Source organism: Orcinus orca, chromosome 8, assembly GCF_937001465.1.
Source record: "Orcinus orca chromosome 8, mOrcOrc1.1, whole genome shotgun sequence".
NCBI classification, from domain to species: Eukaryota; Metazoa; Chordata; class Mammalia; order Artiodactyla; family Delphinidae; genus Orcinus; species Orcinus orca.
The window spans coordinates 3,357,951-3,385,049 of record NC_064566.1 but is presented as its reverse complement, the minus strand read 5'-3'; the positions used below and the strand labels follow the sequence as shown (position 1 = coordinate 3,385,049).

At 46.0% G+C, this 27,099-nt stretch overlaps 1 protein-coding gene and 1 long non-coding RNA gene across 13 annotated transcripts in view; one reads left to right on the top strand and one right to left on the bottom strand.

The window, feature by feature from the left end:
• Positions 1-27,099, top strand: part of PPFIA1 (PTPRF interacting protein alpha 1) — a 100,528-nt gene that overhangs the window by 2,834 nt on the left and 70,595 nt on the right. For 11 of the 12 annotated variants that reach the window (XM_049713031.1, XM_004278052.4, XM_049713027.1 and 8 more), the window contains exons 1-2: positions 7,900-8,397; positions 9,651-9,914. In XM_049713031.1, coding sequence (XP_049568988.1) covers positions 9,651-9,914 — 264 coding nt within the window. In that variant the 5' untranslated portion in view covers positions 7,900-8,397. Of the gene's footprint in view, positions 1-7,899; positions 8,398-9,650; positions 9,915-27,099 lie in introns of those variants that run through there. The other variant, XM_049713026.1, reaches the window with a different exon arrangement.
• Positions 5,693-9,024, bottom strand: LOC125965112 (uncharacterized). Its single transcript, XR_007478638.1, has 2 exons — positions 8,927-9,024; positions 5,693-7,906 (listed from the first exon to the last, which is right to left on the bottom strand). It is a non-coding gene; the product is annotated as an uncharacterized LOC125965112 (long non-coding RNA).

Below are 27,099 nucleotides of genomic sequence, written 5' to 3'. Positions count from 1 at the left end.
CCCAAACCCTAATTATGTTTCAAAACACTGTATTTATATGATTTCAATAATGATGGACCCTAGTAAGCAGGTTCAGAGGTTTTCTGTAAAAAAAAAAATCATACACTCGTGGCTTCTTATTATTATAAACTAATATATTCTGACAATATTACATATTTTAATAATGTGGGAAGGATCTCTATCTGATGTAGATATTGGATAACAGAAAACGTAAAAAGAAGGGACTATTAGCAAAAGACAAATGCCAATTAAAAATCATTTTAGGGGCTTCCCTGGTGGCACAGTGGTTGAGAGTCCGCCTGCCGATGCAGGGGATGTGGGTTCATGCCCCGGTCTGGGAAGATCCCACATGCCGCGGAGCGGCTGGGCCCGTGAGCCATGGCCGCTGAGCCTGCGCGTCTGGAGCCTGTGCTCCGCAACGGGAGAGGCCACAACAGTGAGAGGCCCACGTACCGCAAAAAAAAAAAAAAAAAAAAAAAAAAATCATTTTAACATGGATGGACCTAGAGATTATGCTAAGTGAAGTAAGTCAGACAGAGAAAGACAAATATCATATGATATCACTTATATGTGGAATCTAAAAAAAAATTGATACAAATGAACTTATTTACAAAACAGGAAGAGACTCACAGACTTAGAAAACAAATTTATGGTTACCAAAGGGGAAAGGAGGGGAGGAATAAATTAGGAGTTTGCGATTAACATATACACACTACTGTGTATAAAATAAATAAACAACAAGGACCTACTCTATAGCACAGAGAACTATACTCAATATCTTGTAATAACCTATAATGGAAAAGAATCTGAAAAAGAATCTATATCTATATCTGTATCTATCTATCTGTCTCTCTGTATATATCTGAATTACTTTGCTATACACCAGAAACTAATACAACATTGTAAATCAACTATTCTTTGATAAAAAAATAAATTATTAAACATTTAAAGATAATTCCACAAATATATATTAAAAAGATTAATTGCCCTGGAGAGTCTAGAGCCTTTGTTCCATGACAAATATGCCAGTTGTAGAAAAACTTCTTCCACTTGACAGTGACGTTGGTCAGACTTTTAGGAGTCCAAAGCATTCTTCGAGTTGGGCAATAGGAGAGTACAGGTTGCTTTTTTTTTTATTATGGTAAAAAATTATATATATATAGAATATAAATTTATATTCTATTTATATTCTATTTTATATTCTATTTATATAGAATATAAAAGTTACCATCTTAACCAGTTGTAAGTGTATAGCTCAGTGGCACTAAGTACATTCACATTGTTGTACAACCATCCCCACTCTCCATCTCCAGAACTTTTTCGTCTTCCTAGACTGAAATTCTATCCCCATTAAACTCTCACTCCTCACCCTCCTCCCCCTACCCCTGGCCCCCATGTCCTACTTTGTGTCTTTATGGACTTGACTCCTCTAGGGGCCTCCTGTATGTGGAATCTGTCCTTTCGTGGCAGGCATGTTTCACTTAGCATCACGTCCTCAAGGTTCGTCCACAAGGTCACTTTTTTTGCAGTTTTTTCTCGTGGTTGATTTCTAATCTCATAGCATTGTGGTCGGAAAAGATGCTTGATATGATTTCAATTTTCTTAAATTTACAGAGGCTTGCTTTGTGGCCCAGCATGTGATCTATCCTGGAGAATATTCCATGTGCGCTTGAAAAGAATGTGTATTTTGCTATTTTTGGGTGGAACACTCTAGGGATATCAATTAAGTCCGTCTGATCTAATGCGTCACTTAAGGCCTGTGTTTCCTTATTGATTTTCTGTCTGGAAGGTCTATCCATTGACGTAAATGGGGTGTTAATGGGGTGACTATTATTGTGTTACTGTCAATGTCTCCTTCTATATCTGTTAACATTTGCCTTATATGTTTAGGTGCTCCTGTGTTGGGTGCATATAGATTTACAATTGTTATGTCTTCTTCTTGGATGGATCCCTCGATTGTTATGCAGTGTCCTTCTTTGTCTCTTGTAACAGTCTTAATTTTAAAGCCTATTTTTCTGATACGAGTATTGCTACTCCAGCTTTCTTTTGATTTCTATTTGCATGGAATACCATTCTCCATCCCCACGAGGTCACTTTTTTAGTGGTGAAACTATTTCATCTGCTCCACAAAACCATAGACTACAGTGAATATTCAAACACTGAGAAGTACCAGCAAGTATTGCCGAGTGGGATTCAAGTCATGGGACGCTGAGATCCCTGAGCGAGTTTAATAGCGCTACACAGAATCACAAACCGCCAATTTAAGGACTTTGTTTATTCCTCAGAACGCCACTCATAGGATTTGTGTGAAGTATCCTGTGTGTATAAGCTCATTCATGTTTATTTCATTCACATGAATGACTCACCCCTGGCACAGGCAGGGCCGGGAGCAGGCAGCTACAATGTGCTGCAGCCACAAGCCAGACTGGTTCCGTAGTGGCTGGTTCTTGCCCCTGTGCTTCTGTCCTGGTTCCCAAAATCTCAACCTTATCCTTCAACTCCACGTGAGAGCGCTTCCTGACCTCGCTTTTGACCTGACCAATGGATTCTTTCCAACCACTAACCTCTTCATGTTGACTATTTCATTCTCCAAAGAGAATTTTAATGCTTTTCCCTTTGTCTTGATGTCTTGACTGATATCTCTATTTGGGATTAGGAAAAACATAACTTTCATGAGAAATGGTGGGAAAGAATTCCTGCCTCGAAACCCAATGGGCAGTGTCTCCCCTTGTGGCACTGCCACAGCTCCTGGCTGCCACAGGACACTGCCACAGCTCCTGGCTGCATGTCCTGAAGGTCAGGGGGCAAATAGGAAGAAGAACCACAAGGCTTTCTCCCATGCTGTTCTCTCTTCTGACAGAGAGGAAAACCCCACAAGCCCCTGCACTGTCCCTTATGTGGAATTGACAAGATCAGGGTCCAGCCCCTCTCATAGCCTTTCGGGGGCAAAGCACAATGAGATACCAGAGGACTCAGCTCAATCCCGATTCTCTCCAGGGTGGATGGGCATGGCCTGGATGAAAGGGACCCCCTCAGGTGATAATAGAGATCTTCTATATCGCCCTTCCCAACTAGCAAAACCCTCAGAGCCATCCCCATGAGGCGGTTCTATCATCCGCACTTCAGGAATGAGGAAACTGAGGCCCAGAGGGGATTTGCCTAAGAATACACAGCCATGTCCAAAAGAAGCAGGACCAAGACTTGAACTAGGCAAAAGCGCCTTTCAAAGAGGGGCCTGATGACCAGACTCAGCAGGGAACCAGCAGTGCTGCCAGGGTGGTCACTTCTCACGTCCAGCCACGAGTCTCACAACATCCCAGCGTGATAGTTAGTGTGGGTGTTATTATCCCTGTCTACAGATGAAGAGATCAAGGCTTCGTATGGCTATGGACTCCACTCGAGGTCAAGGTAAAGGTCAGGGCTGGGGCCCCAGCTGAGCCCTTGGAGAGTCTGAACTACCTGCCCAGGCCCTTCTTCCTCCAATTGCTGGGCGTTTTTATTAGATTGGCTCTATCTGAAGAGCATAATGAAGTTGTCAAGAGAAGCAAGTTGCAAGGAGCTTATGACTTGCTTTTAAATATAAGTACACGGGGACTTCCCTGGTGGCACAGTGGTTAAGAATCCGCCTGCCAATGCAGGGGACACAGGTTCGAGCCCTGGTCCGGGAGGATCCCACATGCCGTGGAGCAACGAAGCCCGTGTGCCACAACTACCGAGCCTGTGCTCTAGAGCCCACGGGCCACAACTACTGAGACTGCGTGCCACAGCTACTGAAGCCCACGCGCCTAGAGCCCATGCTCTGCAACAAGAAGGCACCGCAATGAGAAGCCCGCGCACCACAACAAAGAATAGCCCCCGCTCACCGCAACTAGAGAAAGCGTGCACGCAGCAATGAAGACCCAACGCAGCCATAAATAAATAAACTTACACAGATGAAAGGGGTGGACGTCTTCATGTCCATGTGGGAGGCTCTGAGGTCCTCGAGGAGCTGGTAACTCCCTGTGCCCAGCACTGTGTTGGGACAGTGGGGCGTGTTTCAGACCAGGAGGTGGAGAGGCACGTAGACCCTCAATGGGCATCAGGTTTAGTGCCTTGATGCCCTGGTCTAGGGGATTTGTCCCCAGTTTTGGCGGCCTGGGGACTCGTTCTGTTGTAGCAGCACAAAAACTGGCTTTGGAGGCAGTCTTGGGTTCAAGACCCCCAGGTTCTACCAAATTATAAACTGTGGGCCTTGGACAGGTGATCTGATCTCTCCACGTCTCAGTGTTCGCATCCATGAAAGGATGGAAGATACGCTTGTGAGGCTTGAGTGAGGCTATACGAGTTAGGGGTTCTCCGTAAATGCTTTTTCTCCTTTCTTCTCCTGGGGATGGACACGCACCAACCAAGCTCCGGACAGGCTCCGTCATGGGCCAAAACGTCAGCTACTGGTCAACTGTGGGCAACAGAACTGCCGTGGAAACTGGACCAGCAGGCTGATGTTCTTCCTTGCTTGGTGGCCACTGGGACCTCAGTTTCCTCATGTGCATAGTGGGAAGGATACAGGAACAGCCGTGTGGGGAATTATCTTAAGAACGAAATGAGATGAATAGTCTTCTTTCTTTCCCTTTCTCCGTGTCTGTCAACCCCTCCTCACCTCAGCAGGGATACATGGGAAACCCAGACAGGGTTGGTTCTTATGGCTAAAGTCATCAAGCTAATGAAGCCCAGGGCCTCACCTCCTCTGCAGGGGACTGGATTACTGGGGCAGCGCTGAGACCCACTGATAAAGTGCTTCCTCTTTGGGTGTCCCTTTAAGAGACCATCCTTGCTCACAAGCATAGTGACGAGATCAGCAATTAGGACCGCCCCCGTTCATTCAAGGCTCCAGTCCCAGCTCTTCCCAAATTAGCTGGGTGCTGCTGGGCAAAGGCTGTTTGCATCTCTGAGCTTCAGTTTCCTCCTCTTAAACGGACAGCCACATCCTCCATCACCCACGGCCAGCTCAGACCTCTCCACCCCACCCCAACCCCGAATAGTATTGTCCCACCACCATTCATTAGGTTGCTTTACATATTCCAGTAGACCTGGATCTCTGTGATAGAGGCCAGGCCACATTCTGATCTCACCTCTCCTCCCGGGCCCCTTACCTCTCTAGAAAGGGGAGGTGGCCCAGGCCACGCTCAAGGTTGACAGCTACATCATCTGGAGAGTCCACGCTGGCGGGCACATGTGTGAAAACACAACTCTGAGCACAGTAAAAAACACTCTAGCCCCCACCGGTACTCCCATATTTTATCTAGCCTTTAATAGAAGAATTGGAGGGAAAACATTTCTCATGTTCATTGTTTTCCTGACTAAGCCTCTGAAATATTTCTCAGGTGAATACTTCTGGGAAAGAGTTTAGTTGAGTGATATAGATAACTACACCAAAATGTCATCTTAGCTTCCCGAAAGCAGTGTGCCATGGCTTGTTCTTGCCTAGGTTTTATGAAAGTAACGCTGGTGGGGTTTTTGCCTCTAATGATAAAAAGAATGCACATTCATGATAAAGTATCTGGAAGGCACAAACTAGCACAAAGAAGAAAGTGAAAACAACCCATTGTCCCCCTCAAAGACAACCCCTGCCAACAGGCTGACATTAACTCTTTCTAGGAGTATCTCTGTACATACATATACAGAGAAATGTAAGAAACTAACTGAACTCAGTAACAATGTTTTCACATATAGACATACATGTTTTTGTTTTACAAATTTGAGAGTGAAAATTGAATTTCACTTTTCAAAAATATTTCATGTAAGACTCATTTTATGAAAATTGTATCACTTGGATTAATATCAGTCATATTTAGAATTTTTCAGATACAAGCTAATACATTTTCGATAATACAGACTTCAACTAAACACAAACTTCCCTTGTTTGAATTGGGGCTCACACTCTATATACTTGTGTGTAACTTGGTATTTTTTGAAGTTTTTTTCCCCATTAAAAAAATTAGGTATATGTTGATAAAATAGATAACCAACAAGGACCTACTGTATAGCACAGGGAACTATACTTAATCATTTTGTAATAACCTATAAGGGAAAAGAATCTGAAAAAAAAATAGATATATATGTATGCATAACCGAATCACTTTGCTATACACCTGAAACTAACACAACATCGTAAATCAACTATACTTCAATTTTTTAAAGTTAGGACACAGTTTACACATTAATGTACAGTTCTGTTAGATTTGACAAACGCATGCAGTCATGTACCTACCACCACAGTCAGGATAAAGAATTTTGCCAGTCATCTAAAATATACCTCTGAATGTCATCAAGCTTTCTGTCATTTGCAGTGCAATGATTTAACCAGTCTTTTTTTGTTGGCCATTTGAGGTTGCTTACAATTTTCCTCTTAACTGATTTTGCAATCTGAGGGAGTGAAATGAATGCATGAAAATGAGTGAAATCTGGGATTCTCATTTTCCTGCCGTTATACCAAATGGGCTTCTCCCTTCTCTGCTTGGAAAACTGCTCATCCTGAGACCCAGCTCAGATGTTATCCCTCTGTGAAGCCCCTGTGATGCCAAATGGAGAGTTGGTTCCTCCTTCCTCTGCAGTCCCAAGGCACCAAGTCACACGCTGTTTATAGGACAGACATTGTAATAGTCTGTTTCTCTTCTCCCCTCCAGGCTGTGAATTGATGTCTTTCGCAGTCCTGTGTTCCCCAAACCTAGGCCATGCCTGGCTCACAGTGTTCTATAAATGTTCATGAAATGAATGAACATTCTACTCTGTTGAACACGATTTTAGTATTGTGCTGATTTTTTAGGAGGCAGGTACTTTCTGAGCATGGTGCCAATATGGGCTGGATGAATTAAGCTGGTACACTTGAGGAGAGCTGGATGTTTTCCTCTGTTACAGACCCTGGATCGGGGATGCAAATTCATATTTATGTGGAGTCATTCAAATATTTATTGAATGAACAAATACATGGATGAAAGGTGTGGTCCTGGACTTGGGAGGTAAGAAAGCCAATCAGACATAGCACCTGTTCTTGGTGAGTTCACAACTGGGAATCAAGGAATCTACCTAGGAAGGCTTCACCCCCCTCCCCCACCATGCAACCTGTACTTAGACTTAGCGAGACAGCAGCCAGTGTCACTTGGCAACAATGCCTGGACATTTTGTTTTGCCAAGAGTTTGTGATCCAGGAGTCACACCTTGAGTGGGGAGCATCTGCTTTAATTTATTAAAGGTGTATTTATTAATCTCTGCATCTGCAATATATAGCACAGGACTTGGCACACAGCAGGGATTTTTGAAAGCTTGCGCAAGGATGAAATATGGATATGAATAAGGATAACAATGTTGAGAAAGATAAAAATGACCACCATTCGCTGAGTACCTCCCCAGCCAGGTCCTTGACTAGGTGCTCCCTACACATTCTGTTTCTTATAACAGCCCTGGGGTAGGTCTGTATCACTCACTCTCCCATCTTACAAGTGGGTTCCCCCGCGGTGCCCAGGCCCACACCGCAGGGAGAAGTATCTGCTGGAAGTTGAACAAGGTGTGCCTAGCTCCAAAGCCTGCCTTCTCGACACAGCGCCCAGGAGCCTTAACATCAAACGCTGCCCATCTCTGCCTCCCCAGGTACTGCAGGTAAAGCTCGGTAATGGGTCTTGCGTCGAAACGGCGTCCTTCCGAATCGTGCAAGGACCGGTTCCTAGGAGGCTCCGGAGGCCACACCGCAGGCTCCGACCGGCTGCGAACAGGTGACTTGCACTGGGGTGCGCTCCGGCGTAAGGTGTGTAGCCGTGACCTTCGGGAAGTGTCGGGCTCAGAACCTGGCACCCAGCAGACGCTCGATAACGGCCTTCGGTGTCCTCCGCGGCTGTAAGCGGAGAGTTGGGGGCAGCCCCCGAGTTGGAAGACGCTGCTCGGAAAGAGGACCAAAGCCCGAAGCCCGGAGCCCGGTGCCGGAAATCAGGAGCGGCGACTCGACCGAGGCTCACCCACCTGGGCGGGGCCGGGGGCGGGGCTTCTACTGTATCCAGTCAATCGGCGTCCGAGAGGCGAGCCCGCCCCCTGAGGAGGCGGTGCTTGCACACTCGGCCGCCCCCTGAGTTCCTCCCCCGGGGGACGGGGCGGGGCGTGCCGGCGGCGCTCGGCGCTGACGCTGCGCCGACGCGCCCGACGTCGGGCACGTTGACGCCGGCGACGCGCAGCCGGGCCCGCTCCTCCTGTGCTCTGCCAGTGTCCGGCCGCAGGCCGGCCTTAGTGACTGGGGGCGGCGGGCCCGGGGCGGCGGGCGCGGGGCGGGCGGCGGGCGCGGGCTGCCTTCGTCGGGCCCCGAGCTCGCCTGGAGCGAGCAGCCGCCCGCGAGCCGCCGCGGAGCCTCCTCGCCCGCTCCCGCCGGCGAGCAAGGTAAGGGATAGGGGGACTGAAACAGGGTTGGGGCGGAGCGGGGCCCCGGGCGCCGGCGCCCTCCCCGTGGGGGCCGCGCGGCTGGTGAGTGTCAGCCCCGGGGGAAGGGTGTGCGGCGGGGCCCGGGGTCGCTGGGGCAGGGGGCGCTGCCCGCGCGACCCCCGGCGAACGGGCTCTCGGGGCCGTGCGCCCCCCCTCCCCGACCCCAGCGCCAGGTGACCCGCGCCCCCGGGGACCCCAGCGCTGGGCGCGGGGGCGAGGACCTGTAGCCGCGGGAAGTCCCGAGCCAGGCTGGGTTCCCGTGGTGAATCGTTCTCGCCACCCTGGCGTCCGGGCTGCTGCAGCACCGGGTGCGGGTGCGAGCGGGGTAGAGTCGTTGTCACTGTCAGGTGCGTGGTATGCGGTCCTGGGCATCTCCGTCCCGGGGGTCCGCCGAGCCCGGAGCACCGGCGGCAGCCTCGGGAACCGGCCCCCTGCCCCTCGCCCCGTCATTATATTTGAGACACTTAGTAGCCTCTCGTAATCTCACCTTTCACTTTTCCTTCCTTCCTAGCCGTGCACGTCTGTCTCGACCTGCTATATTTCCATTGTGGAATTTTTTGGGGGCGGGGGGTCTGTTAATTTACGTAAGTTAGGTTGACTGACCAACCATTGTAGCCGTTGAAAAACACCTCTCGCGCCCTTAACGAGTCCAGTTCCGTTTATCCCTCACCAAATCCAGCCCAAGAATTCAGGGAGCCGTCAGTCCTTCCTAGGAGCTGACTGCACACATTCCTCTAAGATGCCTGATGGATTTTGTACTTGTCAGTTTTACTGGCTGTATGCTCCTTCTGTGCTTTTCCTGAAAAATGATTGGATGGCACGTGTTTTGACTTTCTCTCCCCCACCGGGAAATAGAAAGGAAAAAAAAAAAGGTTACAGAAGCACACTTGTTTTCAACAACTAGAAAGTACAGCTTTGCAGAGAGAATGCCACAGGGTTTGTTCTTTATGTGAGGGTTGTCTTCTTTGGTCTTTACCCCTTCACTGGATTACTGTCAGTATTAAATGTCTTCATCTTGTGTGTTCTGGGCACTTTGTATATGCATGTGTATGTTTTCCCAGTTTTTTTCTGTACAGAGCAGAGCAGTCAGATCTGGGAATAATGAGGCTGTCAGCCTTTCACTTATCAGCTACAGATAGCTATAAAGTTGCAGCTTTGGGGAAGCCTTTATTTTGCACTTGATGACTGTGGTCTGGGTCTTTCATTTCAAGATGATGTGCGAGGTGATGCCGACCATCAGTGAAGCAGAAGGCCCCCCAGGAGGAAGTGGGAGCCATGGGTCCAGCTCCCCTTCACAGCCAGATGCAGATTCACATTTTGAACAGTTGATGGTCTCCATGCTGGAAGAGAGGGACCGTCTCCTTGACACTCTGAGAGAGACCCAAGAAACGCTGGCCTTAACCCAGGGGAAGTTACACGAGGTTGGTCACGAAAGAGATTCCTTGCAGAGGCAGCTCAATACCGCGCTTCCACAGGTATGGGTGATTTTCACCTGAGTTTTTTCTAAACGCTTTTTTACGATGTTGAAATTTTTCGATGTGTATTTTGCGTAATCACTCGTGAAATGGTGGTTCTGTTATTTGTAAGTCCCATATAGATAAAATTCCTGAGGATTAAACTTCTTAGTGAGAACAAACTCCAGTGTACCATAAAGTTCTGTAAAAACACCTTATTGCCCTTGTTCCCCTTTAGAGCGGCAGAAGGAACTGCCTAGATTTGGAAGAGCGCCCCAGGGTTTTTGAAAAAGGGCTATGAAGCAGCCAAGCTCTGTGGTGCCTTCCATTTCGCTGTCTTAAGCTATTCCTTGCCTAAATGTGTATTTCCATGGGTTGTGTTATGTATTTCCAATTTCCTAATGAAATTTACTGGACAAATAGGATTGATTTCACAGGAGAAATATTTTTACAGCCACCTTTCTCAGAACACCGGTGTTTTGTAAATTAGGTTTGTTTGAGGGGATAGAAGACGGAAGATGGATTCCTTTGGAGCTCTCTCTGTGGCAGATGAGAATTATAAAGCTTACAGCCACACTGAAGTTTTTCATCTAAGGATATCGTGTTTGGAGCAGTGTTTCAAGGCCTTTTCTTGTGGAGCCGAGTGAGGATCTAATGACAGGAGCAGGGAGAGGGTGTCAGCTGGAAGAGTGTGCACTGGGTGGCACAGAGCACAGTGGGAGATGTGTGTGTTCCTTGGGTGTTTACGAGCTGTGTAGGTGCCATTTTACCTATTCATATAGGTGCCTTTATGGTGCTTTCAGGTGGACATGAATAAGCATGCATTTATTCTCTCAGGATGGGTCTGCAGTGGTAAATAGTAAATGAATAATTACTAGCCTTAATGCATTTCTGGGCTTTAGTCAATTCTCCTGAAAGATGGGTAAGCTCAACATTTGGATTTCCTTTTTAGCAACAATAATCTGATGTCAGTGCTGTAATGTTCTGTCTTTGTCAATTTGAGAATCATTAAGTTTTTTCTCATTTGAATCTTGTAAATTACCAAGTTTGTTTGGGTCAGATTTTATTACCACAAGCTTAGAAGGGTTGGCCAAATTATGTTTTACTGGGATTTTATTGTAGTATTTGTAAATCTTTTCAGTACTTTGGGGTTTTTTGTTTTGTTTTGTTTCTTTCGTAGCTGTATTTGTCTTCTTATAATTTGAGGTACATAACACTGAAGTGTAGTTTTTTGAAAGGATGAGCACAAGGGATTTGTGACAAGTAAGGGACAGGAGTTTTGTAAAGTCCAGTCTCATGCAGTGGAGGTTGTCACACCAGCCAATGGGACAGTCGCTCAGTGATTTGTTGCTAGCTGCTGCTCCGTGTTGTAGCCTGGAAATGCCTTGTTGAGTGGAGAATGTGATGACGTCACCAGCTCACCTCACCACCTGAGCACCTGAGTCCAGCGTTTTAGAAACACAGGAACCATTAAGTAAACATTTTTTGGATCCTTCCCTTTCTTGGCATTTGTCTTCTGTTTGGTGGCTAATTGTGTGACCAGGTAGGAGTGTGAATAAACTCCTGCCAGGTTATGTAGGCAAGTAATAGTGTAACTTAAGAAAAACTTAACTGTAACAGAACATACGTCAGAAAAATTCACAAATCATAAGTGTACATCGCAGTGAATTTTTCATTAAGCAAACACACTCTTGTAACCACTGCCCAGACCAAGAAATAGAACATTACCAGGCTTCCCAGAAGCCCCCTCCCACCCACTCCCAGTAATTGTCTCCCAGAGCTAACTGTGGTCTCGACTTTCTGCCGTTGATTAACTTGGCATGCTCTTGACTTTGTGTAAATGGAATAAAGTAACGTGTATATTTTATTTCTTCATTCTTTCATTCAACATTATCTTTGCGAGCTCTATCCATGTAGCTTTGTTCGTTCTCATCTGCTATTTAATAACCCAGTGTATGAATGTACCATAATTTATTCTTTCTGTTGTTCATGGGTATCTGGGTTGTTTCTAGTTTTTACAAATGCTGCCCTGAATGTTCTTGCTTTTTGGTACAGATATGTATGTGTTTCTGTTGGGTGTGTTCAAAGGAGTAGCACTGCCAGGTGATGGAGTATGTTCAGCCTTAGTAGGGTCTATCCAAGGTGGTGGTCGTGACCGTTGTCCTACCTCCCGCAGTGTGTGAGCCGTTGGTTGTTCTGACCCTCGGTATCGGCAGTTCTTTGGTTGTAGCTGTCTGGTGGTGTTGAATGGTAGGAACTCAGTAGGGTGGGGACTTGCTCCCTGATGGCCAGTAAACATCCCTGGCGTTCGTTGGCCATTTGCTTACGTTCTTTGGTGAAATAATTGTCTTTTGCCCATTTTTTGATTGGGTTGTCTGTTTTGTTTCTTACTGATTTGAAGGAGTTCTTTTTATATATTCTGAGTACATATATGTATGGCAGGTTTTTTTGGGGGGGTGTTTGCCTTTTCACTTTCTCAGTGGTGTCTTTTAAAAAGCATAATTTTTTATTTTAATGTACCCCAGGTGATCAGTCTTTTCAGTAATATTTAATGAGCTTTGTGTTCATTGAAAGATATCATCACGAAGTTGCATGAAGATGTTATCCTGTAAAAGCTTTATTGTTTTATCTTTTACATTTAGATCTGTAATCCATCTGAAACTGATTTTTGTTTATTGTGTGAGATAGGGGCCAGGCTTCATTTTTTTTTTTTTTTTTTCCTTTAAGTGTATGGCTATCCAGTTGTAATTTATTAAAAAAAGCATCCTTTCCCCAGTGTGCTGCAGTGTCATCTCTGTTGTAAATCAAGTGACCGTAAGTGTATGGGTCTGTTTCTGGACTCCCCTCTGCTCCATTGATCTTTTTCTCTCTTTTGCACAAATGCAACGCTATCTAAATTACTGTAGATTTAGTCAGTCTTCATATCTGGTAATTTAAATCCTACACCTGAGTCATGATTCAGTATTGCCTTGGCTAACCTTGACCCTTTGCGTTTTCAGATAAATTTTAGAATCCACTAGGCTGTCTTTCCCCAGAAAATGTGCCGGGATTTTAATTGAGGTTGAATTTAATTTGTAGACCAGTGCGGGGAGAAATGACGTCTTTTTAATATTGTTCTTAGAATCCATGAACACAGTATATATAGTCCTCCATTTATTTAGATCTTCTTTAATTTGTCTTAAAATTTTACAGTTTTCTGTATGTCTTATGCATGTTTAATTAGATATCTCATATTTTTGATGCCATTATAAATTACTAGTATGTAGAGATAGAATTAATTTTTCTGTATTCACTTGCTAAATCCATTTATTTCTAGTAATAATTCTTGTATTTTCTATGTATACACTGTTATGTCTGCAGATAAGTTTCTTTTTTTTCTTTCCAGTTGCTGTAACCCTTTTTCTTTTTCTTGCCTTATTGTACTGGCTAGGATCTCCAATACAGTGGTGAACAGAAGTAATGAGAATAAATATCCTTGTCTCATTCCCAGTATCAGAGGAAAAGCTTTCACTATTTCACCATTACATATGATATTTACTGTAACTTTTCTTTAATTTTTAAAAAAAATTTATTTATTTTACTTCTTTGGCTACTTTGGGTCTTCGTTGTTGCGTGTGGGCTTTCTCTAGCTGTGGTGAGCAGGGCCTACTCTTCACTGCGGGCTCCTCACTGCAGTGGCTTCTCTTGTTGTGGAGCACAGGCTCCAGGCACACGGGCTTCATTAGTTGTGGCACGTGGGCTCAGTAGTTGTGGCTTGCGGGCTCTAGAGCACAGGCTCAGTAGTTGTGGTTCATGGGCTTAGTTGCTCCGCGGCACGTGGGATCTTCCCAGACCAGGGCTCGAACCCATGTCCCCTGCATTGGCAGGTGGATTCTTAACCACTGCGCCACCAGGGAAGCCCTACTGTGGCTTTTTTGTAGATATTTTTATGAAAATATGAAAAATTTCCTCTTTGCTAAGAGTTTTTTAAAATCATGAATTAAAATTATTACATTAAATTTTCTTAAGTATATTTTCTGCAAATTTTAAAACAACCAAGTGATTTTTCTTTTATGTGGTGATTTAACTTTTTAAAAAATTTTGTGATTCTAGAATAATCCCAACCTGATCTTGATGTATTCTCCTTTGGTTGGATTTTATTTGTTAATTTTGTTTAGGATTATTGCATCTGTATTCAAGGTCTGTAATTTTACTTTCTTATACTTCTTGTCCTTGTTGGGTTTTGGTATCAAGGTTATGCTCGTCTCATAAAACAAGGTGGAAAGTGTTCCTTTTTTACCCCCAGAAGAGTTCCTGTGAGATTGGTGTTTTCTTTCTTAGATTTTTGGAAGAATTGATTGGCAAAACCAGCTGGTGTAGGATTTTCATTAAGGGATGGCTTTTAATTTCAGATTTAATTATTTTCATGGAAATAGAATTTTTCTGATTTTATATGTCTTCTTGTGTCTGTTTAGGTAAAGCATTTTCCCCCGCTAGGAATTTATTCAGGCCACCCAAACTTTCCAATTAGTAAGTGTAAAGGGGTTCATAATATCCCCTTTAAAAAATACTTGATACTGGTAATTTGTGCTTTGTCTCTTTTTCTTAATCAGTCTCTCTAGGGGTTTATCAATTTTATCAGTCCTTTCAAAGAACCAACTTTTGGCTTTATTGATTTTTTTTTTTAATTTCATATTTGTTCTCTATTTCCTTACTTTGTGCTCCTTTTTCTTCCATTTGCTTTGTGTTTCGTTTGCTATTCTTTTCTCTGGTTTCTTGGGATAGATGCTTAATTGATTTTTAGCCGTCTTTCTTTTCCAGTACATGTGTTTAAGGCTGTAAGTTACCCTCTAAACACCATTAGCTGCATCCCACAAATTTGAATAAGCCAAACTTTCATTTATCTTTTATGTAAAAGTATTTTCTAATTTTCATTGTGTTTTTGAAAATTATTATTTAAAAAAATTTTGAAGAAGTGTGTCGTTTAACTTCCCAGTGTTTGGGGAGGCTTTTCTCCTTATCTTTTTGTTGATTTCTAGCTTAATTCCATGAAGATCCCTATCTTAGTCTTTTTGGGCTGTTGTTATAAAATACCATAGACTAGCTGACTTATAAACAATAGAAATTTATTTCTCATAGTACTGGAGGCTGGGAAGTCCCAAGATCAAGGTGCCGGCAGATTCCATGTTTGGTGAGTCCTGTTTCCTGGTCCCTAGATGTCCAGCTTCTTCTCACTGTCCTCCCCGGGCGGACGGGGGCAAGGGAGCTCATTGCACTTAGGACCTAATCCCTCGCAGAGTCCGTGCCTTGGGGGGGATGAATTTTGAGGGGGCATAAACTGTCTATCTACTGCAATCCCTAAAGATACCCTGCATTATTTCAATCCTTTGAAATGAGTTGAGCTTTCCTAATGGCCCAATACACATTCATTTTGTTAAGTGTTCTTGGGCACTTGAAAGCAATGCGTATCCGCGGGAACGCAGTATTCTGTGTGTATCGGTTAGATCAGGTTTGTTAATCATGTAATTCAGATTCTGGTAGCCACGTTAAATAAAGTAGAAATAGGTGAAATTAATTTTAATATATTTTATTTAGCACAGATATCCAAAATATTATCATTTCAGTGTGTAATCAACATAAGAAAACGAATGAAATATTTTACGCTCTTTTTTTCGTACTAAGTCTTTAAAATCCGCTGTGCGTTTCCTGCTTGCAGCACATCTCAGTGTGGAGCGGCCACGCTTCCAGCATCACTGCCTCATAGCTGCACGTGGCTGCCTACTGGACAGCCCCCTTCCACTGAGAGATGCATCAAAGGCTCCCACTGCGATGATGAATATGGCTGTTTCTCCTTTTCTACTTCTCTCCGTTTTTATGTGTTGATATTTTGAGATTATGTTATTAGGTACATTCGAATTTAGAATTCTCCTCGCTAGATTGAACTTGTATCATTATGGAATTTTCCTTTTTATCTCTAGTAACGCTTCTTACTTCAGACACTATTTGACAGTGATATCTGCACATCAGTTTCCTGTCCGTGTTTGCCTGGGTATCTTTTCCTTTCGCCTGATTGTGATTTTATATCTTAACATGTACCTCTGTGAATAGTGTGTAGTTTTTATTTTAATCAGTTTGATAGTTCTTATCTTTTTTTTTTTTTTTAGTTCTTATCTTTTAATTAGAGTATTTGCTCTATTTAAATGTAATTGCAGTCTTTCAGTTTATAGGTACAGTGTTACTATTTGTGTTCTGTTTGTCCCACCTATTCTGTGTCCTTTCTCTCTTACCTTCTTTGAGAAGTATGAAGTGTTTTTAACTCTGTGTTCCTGTGTCGGTTGTCGGATATACAGTCGCAGACACAGGGTGTGTTTTACAGTTCAGCCTAGGTTCGTGCCTGCCTTTACTGCCCCCCGACACTGCTGTTTGCTTTGATACTCAAACTGCCCTGAACGCCCTCCCACCTCCTGTGTCACTGCTATGATACTTTAGAATTTTAGATATATTTTTGGCATTATCATCATTGTTTTGTACAGTTAATATTGTGATTTATTCTCATAGGTTGCTTTTCACTTGTTTTTTCATATTTCTGTCAGAGACTTCTTTTTCTCGAAGAACTACTTCAATATTTTTTTAGTTCATGTCTGTGGGTGATGAGTTGTCTCATTTTCATTTGCCTGAAACGGCTTTATTTTGCCTTCACTTTTAAAAAATAAATTTATTTATTTTTATTTTTGGTTGTATTGGGTCTTTGTTGCTGCACGCAGGCTTTCTCTAGTTGCAGCGAGCGGGGGCTACTCTTCCCCGTGGTGCGCAGGCTCCTCATTGCGGTGGCTTCTCCTGTTGTGGAGCACGGGCCCTAGGCGTGAGGGCTTCAGTAGTTGTGGCTCACAGACTCAGTAGTTGTGGCGCATGGGCTTTGTTGTTCCACGGCATGTGGGATCTTCCCGGACCAGGGCTCGAACCCGTGTCCCCTGCATTGGCAGGCGGATTCTTAACCGCTGCGCCACCAGGGAAGCCCCTATTTTGCCTTCACTTTTTTTTTTTTTTTTTTTTTTTTTTGCCGTACGCGGGCCTCTCACTGCTGTGGCCTCTCCCGTTGCGGAGCACAGGCTCCGGACGCGCAGGCTCAGCGGCCATGGCTCACGGGCCCAGCCGCTCCACGGCATGTGGGATCTTCCCGGACCGGGGCACGAACCCGCGCCCCTGCATCGGCCGGCGGACTCTCAACCGCTGCGCCACCAGGGAAGCCCTTGCCTTCACTTTTGAAGAATGTTTTTGTTGGGTATAGAATTCCAGGTTGGTGGTTATTTGTTTTTCAGCATTTTACAGATGCCAATCCCTTATCTTCTGACTTCCTTTTTCTGGAAAAGTCAGCTCTCAGTGTTGTTGTGCCATTAAAGGCAGTGCCGCTTTTCCTCCGGGCACGTTAACATTTTCTTTTTGCCTTAGACACCAGAACTGCTGAAAACCGATGTGTGGTTTTCTTTGTTGAGTCAATGGCTTGACTCTGTAACCAACGTTGACCATTACCTTCACAGGTGTTTCTCACTCCCCTTCCTGTCTCTCCTCCACTGTGAGGAGCCCCATTTATACGTACACTAGATCTTTTTAACGGTGTCCTGCGGTGTCTTTTGGGCTCCTTGGATAGACTTTTTTCCCTCTAACTTCTATTTTCTTTTTAAAACTAATCCATCCTTCAGTTCATTGATCCTCTCTTCAGCTGTGTCCGATTTGATGTTAAGCCCATAGATTGAGTTCTTAAATTCAATCACTGTTACTTTCAAGTTCTAGAATCCATTTTGAATTTTGGAAAATTCTCCTTTTGTCAAGTATATTTTTGAACAGTTGAAGTTTGCGTCTGATAGCTCTAGTGTATGGGTCCCCTCCGGATCTGTTTCTATTTCTGTTCTTTTTTTCTCCTGGTCCTATTCGTTGTTACGCCCGTTTTTGTCTTTTTAGTTGAGTGTTGGACATTATGTGTGAAAAACTGTAGCGGTTCTGGGTGATGCTGTCCTCCTTCAGAGTCTCCTGTGTCGCAGACCCAGGGTAGGGTCACAGCTCTTGGCTCAGTCGGGGGCTCAGTGGCTGGAGGCTGGGAGTCCTTGTCAGCCTCAGGCTCAGCTGCCTTCACCCACCTTCCCGCCCCCCCGAGGGTGGAGCCCTGCAGGGTCTCCATCTGGAAGCTTCCCAGGGCCCCTCCTTGGCAGGTCCTGAGCACCGTGAGGTTCTACTGCAGCTCCGCTGCTCAGCCAGTTTGTGCGGAGTGTTGGGCTCATTTTCTGTGTCCCCCTTTTCTCGGGGAGCTTAGTCCCTAAAGTCCTGGCTGACTTGTCAGGCCTGTACTAGAATGTTTGTCTTCCCAGCCTTATGGAACTGTCCAGAGCTCTGTTAGCTAGTACCCTCTGCTTGCCTTTTCACTGCGTTTTCTTCCCAGAGTCAGCATGGGCAGATGCCCCGAGGGAGGGAGCGCCCCTCTCAGTCTCCCGCTCCCTCACTGGGTTTCCCTTTTCTTTGGAGTCTTGTACCCTCCAGTTTTGGCTGCCTCAGTACCTCTTTGATGCCTTCAGACAGACTTTAAAAATGTATTTTATTTAGCTTTTCTAGTTCTTGGCGGGCTGACCTACAAACTGCTCACGTACATAACTGGAAGTGGGGGAATAACTGGTGTGTTCTCTCCATCTGAAGCAACACGTAATAGTAAATATATTTGATCATCTCTATTTGATGCAGGAGAACAAGGACCACTGGTCCTTGCTTAGTCCCCACTCTTCCGTTTCTAGTCAGAATCCCCAGTTTGCCCATGCTCGGCCACTTGAACTTGGAAAGAGGATGGAGCAAGCGGCCCACTCGCCCTGGAGACAGAGGACCTGCACTCTGGCTCCTCTCGCGGCCATTGTCCCAGCCCCGCACTGGTCTCCCCTCTTCCCCTTGCCCTGTGCCAGCCTGGCGGTGATGACGGGCTGGCGGTGGCAGAGGAGGAGGATAAGGAGGTGGGAGGGGTTATGTGACCTTTGTTCTGTGAGTTGATCACATGTGGGTTTTCTTTTTCAGTGTTTAAAAAAATTACTGCTTTTAGTCTTCCTTTCAATTTCATTTTAAAGTTGAAAATGAAGATTTTATTCTTAAAGTTGAGTGTAGTGATTTTACAGTCTTTTTGAAAGCAACAGTTGAGATTTTAAAAAGACGTCTCAGAGAACTCCAATACATAGAACCGAGAAAAGAGAATGTGTTCAGGTTGAATTGTGGGCAGAACCCCAAACTGTGCTGCCATCTCTCCCAGAGTCTGCTAATTCCTGAGACTGGTGGATATAGGACTCCAAGCACCCTAAGGACTAAGGTCCTAAAATCACAACTTAGTCTGCCTGTGTCAGGAGTGTTGGTTGTCACAGCAGAGGTTTGGGCTGAGCGGGGAGCAGTGTAGCCTGTGCTGGGGGATCGGAGCGCAAGGAGGGTGGAAGCACAGCCTGGCCAGGAGGGTGAGAGGGGACGGGAGACGATGCGGGACGGAGGAAGGGGTGACACCTGGTGGGGTCTGAGGGGCTGCGGCCGTCAAGGCTCGGGCAGGGATGCCCCTGAACGTCTGCGATGCCCCCTCCACGGCACCAGTTACCTGGCAGCCGAGGGCCGAGGTTGAGAGGCTCTGGTGGGAAGAATCCCCAGCCTGTCTCGAGCACCGCTGAGTTCACAGCGGGGTCCAGCACTCCACTGGGGGTTCACGGTCAGTGCCCCTACCAAGGTTGGATCAGTGCTGCTGAGCTGAAGTGAGTGAGTCAGGCAGGGAGGACTGACCTCAGAATCAGAGTGAGGTCTAAGTAGCTCAGTGACTCCTCTTCCAGGCTGGAGTCTAGGGATGCCCTTGACTTTAGGTGGGGCCCTTCCAGTGAGCTTTTTCAGCAGGTGCAGGTGGCAAAACCCCTCTCCGAAGACCATGGGTATTTCTAGTGTTTTTGGTTTCTGAAACAGTTAATACTGTTCAGTACTACTTTGAAACAGTATCCTTTCAGTTAATACTACTTTGTTCAGTAGTATTACTTTGTTCAGTAATACTACTACTGTTCAGTACTACTTTGAAACAGTATCCTTGAGCACGGGCGCCTTCCCTCTTTGGCACACACTCACTGCACCGTTGAGCAGAGCCCTCCGGTCTCCGTGGAGCCCCTTGTGACTGAGTTGGTTCCGGGTTCTGGGCTCCTGGGAGACAGTGGCAGAGGCAGAGCTATATGCAGCCATTTCGTCTCCAGATAGCGGTGAGAGTGGTCACAGTGGTGAGAGTGGGATAGGGGTGATAGTGGTCGTAGTGGTCATAGTGGGATAGTGGTCATAGTGGTGATAGTGGTGATAGTTTTGGCTTCAGTGGGGAAGGATTGACACCATCTGGTTGAAGGTTGTGAGAGGCCATGCTGGTGCTGTGTGGAGGATGGGTGGGGCGGGGCTAGAAGGGATGGGGAAGAAACCACTGGCGGAGAGTCATTGGGGTACATGGGTTGAGCTGTAGAGTCAGTACTTTAGGCAAAAGTTTTAAACCCCTTGACATCACCCATCTTACAAAGCACAGAACAATGTATGTAATATTTTAATGAAGTGTACATACTGCTTGTGTGTATAATGTATACACTGATATTCACTGAGCGCCTGTTCTGTGTCAGACACTGTTCTAGGTGCTGAATACTCAGTATGTAGGAAGGGTCATGTGGCCCAAGATCTCTTTATTTGTGCAAAGAGAAATAGAATGAAAGACTCTGTGTAGTTCAGTTTGACCAAGTTTGACGCGTGGACAGAACCGCAGCAGAAGCAGCGGCCGGTGCTGAGTGTCTGCACAGGAGGACTCGGCCCGGCGGCTTTCCTCACGTTTCCACGACCCTCTGTCCTCCCCGCTCTACTGCTTGAGCTCACACACACGTCCTCGCCTGGCACACCTCCATATGGGTGGACTTTGGGCCTCTTGAATTCAGCATGGGCCCAAACCAGCTCTTCCCACGTCTGTCTCTCCTCCTGAGATGGTACAGTTTTCTGCCGAGTCAGGTGGTCAGAAAGCAAGGAGACCACTCGTCTCACCCTCCTAGTCTCCAGGCCCTGTAGGAGGCACCTTTCCTGTCTCTCGGACGCCACCTCTGAGGTCCACTGGCGAGGTCTGGACCCTCTTCTTCCACCAGGTTGATTCAAGGAGGGGTTGGCCCCAGCGACCTCTCTGTCCCGCACCAGCCATACTGGGTTGTAGGTCATTCCTCACAGGAGATGTTCTGTTTTCCTGCAGTTTCTTTGTAAATATGCTGTTCTGTCAGAGAGGAAGGCCCTTCTTACCCTGTCTTCTGCTTGCTAGCTCTTGGCGCTAGCTCCTGCTGAGTACTTTGGTAGCTAACTCTTTTGGAGAGCCAGTTTGGCCCTGTGTAGAAAGAGCCTCAAAAAACTCCTGTCCTTCTTTCTTTTCCAGATTACTCTTCCATTTATTTATTTATTTTTTAGCATGGATTTTGCAGCTAGACAGGTCTGCATTTTACTTCTGTCTACAAATTAACTGCCTGCTGTTAGGCCAGTGGCTTAGCTCTTTTCTCTTTTAAATTAAATTAAATTAAATTATTTTTTATTTATTTTTTGTCTGCATTGGGTCTTCATTGCTGTGCGTGAGCTTTCTCTAGCTGCGGCGAGCTGGGGCTACTCTTTGTTGCGGTGCACGGGCTTCTCATTGCAGTGGCTTCTCTTGTTGTGGAGCACGGGCTCTAGGTTAGTGGGCTTCGGTAGTTGTGGCTCGCAGGCTCTAGAGCGCAGGCTCAGTAGTTGTGGCACACGGCCTTAGTTGCTCCGTGGCATGTGGGATCTTCCTGGCCAGGGATCAAACCTGTGTCCCCTGCATTGGCAGGCAGACTCTTATCCACTGCACCACCAGGGAAGCCCAAGGAAATGGTTCTTATCTGGAGGAAACTTACGCATAATGATATTCACCATAACAGCTTTAAATACGATTTACATTTTTTACTGGTTAGAAAATTATAAGAGCAGTACACCAGTTAGAAACCATTTTAAAGTATAAATGATGTGTAGTTCGCGTTCCACAGGGGTTTAACGTCTCCCACTTTACCTCCCAGCCTTACCTCATTTCCCCCATTTTTGCCCTCACTTTGAGAGGGAACGATTTCTGGTGGTCCCGTTCTTGTGGTGGGAGGTCGGCTCACTGGGCTGAGGCGGTGGTTTCTGACCCCTCTTCGTCTCTCTCTCTGCACTTCCTCCTGCTCCCCAGGGACCTTCCTGGTCACTAGGGGACTTCCTAGGACCTTAGCATCCATTTGGCGTTCCTGCCAAATCACTTCTTTCATTGGAAGTTGAGTGATGATTTCTCCGACTCTCGGTCCTCCTTTGTTTATTAATTGATGCTCCTCTTTCAAGAGCATCCCTTTTTATTCTCTTTCTCTCTCAGTCACTGTGGACACTGGATTGGTATTTATTCGGTGTATTATAGTCAGTTATCATTATTCCTTAGATGCTTATATTGTCCCCCTTGGATTGGCTCCTGTGGCCTTTGCCAAGGCCCTGTTAGGCTTTGAATGTTTCCTTGTTTTCTGGAACAAAAATTTGTCCCAGGCCCACTTTGTGTTTTTCCTGCCTCAGATCTGAAATCATTCCTCTGAGGAGCCCTGGTTCCTTTTCGTGGGGAAGTATTTAGAAATCAGTATCTGGAGGCCAGGTGTGCTCATGTCACAGGGGTTAGCATCTTTTAGGTCCTCCTAGGGAACAGAGCTAGACAAAAATATTCATTTTTTAAAAACCGTGGATTTCATATTGGTATTTCCTTAACAAATTAAAATGAAGTCTTTCCCCTTAGTTTATTTTCTATTTATAATTCTTGTCTTACACTGTTTTGATTTCTAATGATGTTAGCATTATTTTCTTTATCCTATGATATACATGAAATATTTTCAACATTTTAATACCATATTACTATAATCATCCTACTGTATGAAGTTTTATAATTTCTTTGCAATTCTTTGGGGTCTTAGAATAAATAAATGTATCTAAATAATATATAGTTAGAATAATGGGTTTTAAAGCAATGTGAAGTAACATAGCTGCACAAATAAAATTTGATATACAGTTCATTTGTTTCTGTTTATTTTTTTTAATAAATTTATTTTATTTATTTATTTTTGGCTGCATTGGGTCTTCGTTGCTGCGTGTGGGCTTTCTCTAGTTGTGGGAGCGGGGGCTACTCTTCGTTGTGGTGCGCGGGCTTCTCATTGCAGTGGCTTCTCTTGTTGCGGAGCACGGGATCTAGGCACGCGGGCTCCAGTAGTTGTGGCATGTGGACTTAGTAGTTGTGGCGCAACGGGCTTAGTTGCTCTGCGGCATGTGGGATCTTCTCGGACTAGGGCTTGAACCCGCATCCCCTGCATTGGCAAGCGGATTCTTAACCACTGCGCCACCAGGGAAGCCCTCTTTTTATTCTTAATTTTAGGGTTTGCATTCTTCTTTTGGAGTTAATTTTTTTCGAATACATAAAGCATTTACATGGTTCAAAAATCGGAACTATAGGAAAAGGCATTCTCAGAAATCTTGCTTCTCCTGTCTCTGTCCCACCCAACCCTCACAGGTGGGTGACCATGTCTCCTAGTTTGCCTGAGATGGTCCTGGGTTTTGCCTGTTATCCTGAGCAGTTAGCAAGTGTTCCCTTTCACTCTCAGAAATGAAGCACAGCTGAAGGTTTGTTGCTTGCTAATGCTAATTAGAGAAGTGACAAAATGTTTCCACTTCGTAGGTTTTCCCTGTAGCTGGAAGTGAGCTCTTGGCCCAGTTCTGCAGGCTTGGATAGCAGGTCCTTGGCAGGGAAGGTCCACCCAGAGAGTTCTTACGCTTGGCTTGCAGAGTCTCAATGTTATTCTGAGGGGGAAATTTCATTTTGCTCTGAAAATAAATTTGGGAGCTTAAAGCATATCCTGCATTTCCAAGTTTTTCTGCTTTGCAAATAGGCTAATTATCCCTTCTGCCTGTGTAATTTTAAACCCTTGTCAGTAGTAACATAATCATTGATTTCATGTGTGGCATGTCGGTATAAAAGTTTAAGCTCTACTTGAGACTAGTCGATATTTCTGAGCCATTGATCTCTCTTGAAATCGGAAGGTGCTGTTAGAAGCTAGGGCCCGCTCTTCTCCCCACCTTGACAGTCTTTCATGGGAGAACGTGAATGCCAGGTAAGGTCAGGCATCCTCTGTACCCCAAAACAGAAACAGATGTGGCAGGGGAAGAGTATTTCAAATAGTCTGAGTATTAATTTGAATAGTCTGATGCGGTGTTTGTTTTCATGCAAATTAAAATCTAAAGGACTTTATTTGTGACCAAGTGTGAAATCCAGTTGAGGCCAAGGGTTAAAGAAGTTCTGTATAGCACTTTGCTGCTTTGTGGCTCAGCTCCTTTCCCTCCACCGCAGACACATGCTGACGGGGGACTGTCAGCACGCTGGCGTTTCACCCCTGCGCTGTCTGAAGGCATTTTATAAAACAGTAGCGCAGCTCCCTCCTCAAGCCGACAGTGACTTAAACGAAGAGCTTAAAGCAGGCCTGCGGGTGTGCCCCGCATCTCTCACTCGCGGGCCTGTCTCTCTGGGTAGATTCCATCCCACGCCTGCCCCACCATGGACCCCAGGTCAAGGTGGGTGCATTTTCGAGGAAAGCAGCCTGTTCAGGCAGAGTCGGCGGACTTCCGGGCCAGCCTTCCTTCCCTGGTTACTTTTGTCAGTTTCCTCAGAGGTGAGCCTTCAGCGTTGTCATCAGTCAGTGAGGAACAGTAACTGTTTGTTTTTATTTAGCAAGTATTATACTTAGTGTTGGCCATGTGTTAGGCACTGGCCAGGGGCTGTGTGGATGGATGTTTAGGGGGATTAAATGAGGTAATAGCCAACATGTTTTGCCTCTAAGCCTTTTTTTTTTTTTTAAGTGAAGTATAGTTAGTTTACAATGTTGTGTTAGTTGCAGATGTACAGCAAAATGATTCAGTTTTACATATATATATGTATATATATATGTATTCTTTTTCAGATTCTTTTCCCATGTAGGTTATTACAAAATATTGAGTATAGTTTCCTGTGCTATACTGTAGGTCCTTGTTGGTTATCTATTTTATATATACTAGTGTGTATATGTTAATCCCAAACTCCTAATTTATCCCTCTCCCATCTTGCCCTTTGGTAACCATAAGTTTGTTTTCTATGTCTGTGGGTCTATTTCTGTTTTGCATATAAGTTCATTTGTTTCTTTTTTGGGCTGCGCCGAGCAGCCTGTGGGATCTTAGATCCCCGACCAGGGATCGAACCTATGCCCCCTGCAGTGGAAGCACGGAGTCCTCACCACTGGACCGCCAAGAGATTCCTGTATCATTTTTTTTTAGATTCCACATATAAGTGATATATGATAGCCTCTAAGCCTCTTTATGTGAATTATCTCACTGAGGCCTCATAATGATACTATAGAGTATACTTTATTTATTTTTGGCTGTGTTGGGTCTTCATTGCTGCACGTGGACTTTCTCTAGTTGCGGCGAGCAGGGGCTACTCTTCATCGCAGTGCACGGGCTTCTCACTGCGGTGGCTTTTCTTGTTGAAGAGCACGGGCTCTAGGCGCACAGGCTTCAGTAGTTGCGGCACGTGGGCTCCCTAGTTGTGGCTCGCAGGCTCTAGAGCGCAGGCTCAGTAGTTGTGGCGCATGGGCTTAGTTGCTCTGCGGCATGTGGGATCTTCCCGGACCAGGGCTCGAACCTGTGTCCCCTGCATTGGCAGGCGGATTCTTAACCACTGCGCCACCAGGGAAGTCGCCTATAGAGTATACTTTAAACAGTACTAGAAAGCAGGATGCTATTATGTACCCCATTTTATAGATGAAGAAATTGAGGTTGGGGAGCTCCCCAGAGCCCCATAGATCACAGGTGGTGGTCAGTGTTTGCACCCAGGCAGTCTGACTCCAGGGCTGCTCCCTGCAGGAGGAGATGGGGCCGGCAGGATGCCCCCAATGCCCGTGGGGGTGGTCCTGTGAGTGCCAGGGTTTGCTTCTTCAGCAAAGGGTCTCTGTCCCCGTTGGCTCTGCCTGTGGGCGGCGGGCAGCGCCCAGAACAGGAGCCCTCCAGTGGTCCCCACGGCACCTGCCGCCCTGTGGAGCCTCGTGGGGCGAATACGATGGTTTCCTGACACCGTCAGTTGGTTCCTCTAGTGCCCAGAATCTTTAAAGTCTTCTGTTCTCAGATGTCTTGTCTAATTCTGTTTCTGACTATTCTTGTGGCTCTTTCACTTGACGAATCCAGGACGTTTAGAGTTTCTCTTTTGCTCCTCATCACCTTCCCCAGAAGCTCTTGCCCGCAGTGTGTGCCCAGGGGTCTACGTGTGCTGTGGACGGCGGCTCCGGAGCGCGCGTGTCCCTCAGCCAACTCTCGGCCCCTGGTGAGAGTCACATGCACTGAACTGCGCCACGTCTGGGTGGGTCACTGCAACAGTGAGGAAGGAAAGAGCTGTGGCTTTGGAATGCAACAGATCAGCCGGCAGTTTGCATGTCAGGGTGTGCAAGGCCCGTCTTCTGTCACTGTCTGTGATGCAGGTAGCTGGGTGGCAGCGCGGCAGAGCCCTGAGACAGCTTCTGATCTGGTTCCGTCACCGGGTCACCTCTTGGAGCCTCTGGTCGCATCTCTGTAGAATGGGGAGGGGCAAGGGGACTCGACCCTGTAGTTCAAAGCCTTATGGAAAGGAGCCTGTCTCTGGAGGGTCTCCGAGGGGCTGGCTCCCCAGGGAGCGCAGTGCCACCTAGAGCCTCATGTGCCGAGAACCTGCGGCCACACGGGGGTCCGGGGAGGACGGTTGGGAAGCCCTGGGAGCTAGATGGTCTCCATGTCCCGTTGGGCACTGTGACTGTCAGTGTTCTGTAGCTCCTGCACAGCCCTTTACTGTAAGTGGGAAGGAAAGTCGACGTTCGGCTGTGGTTTTCACCGCAGCTGGGGCCGAAGAGTGAGGAGTGATGCTGGGGGCACAGCTGGTCCTGAGCAGACGCTCTGCCCCTCCGGACGTCTCTCTCCCCGGGCCGAGGCCGCGCCCTTTAGCCACTCAACGAGAAACATCCTGGTGCATTTGGATGGGATGTGATTCCTACCGCGAGTGTAAGAATGGAGGTTTTGTGAGAAGGGCAAGGAATCAGATGATGGGAGGGAAATTGCAAGGACTTTCTTCGCTGCGTTTGTTTTTGCCTGTGTGGAGGGAGCCGCT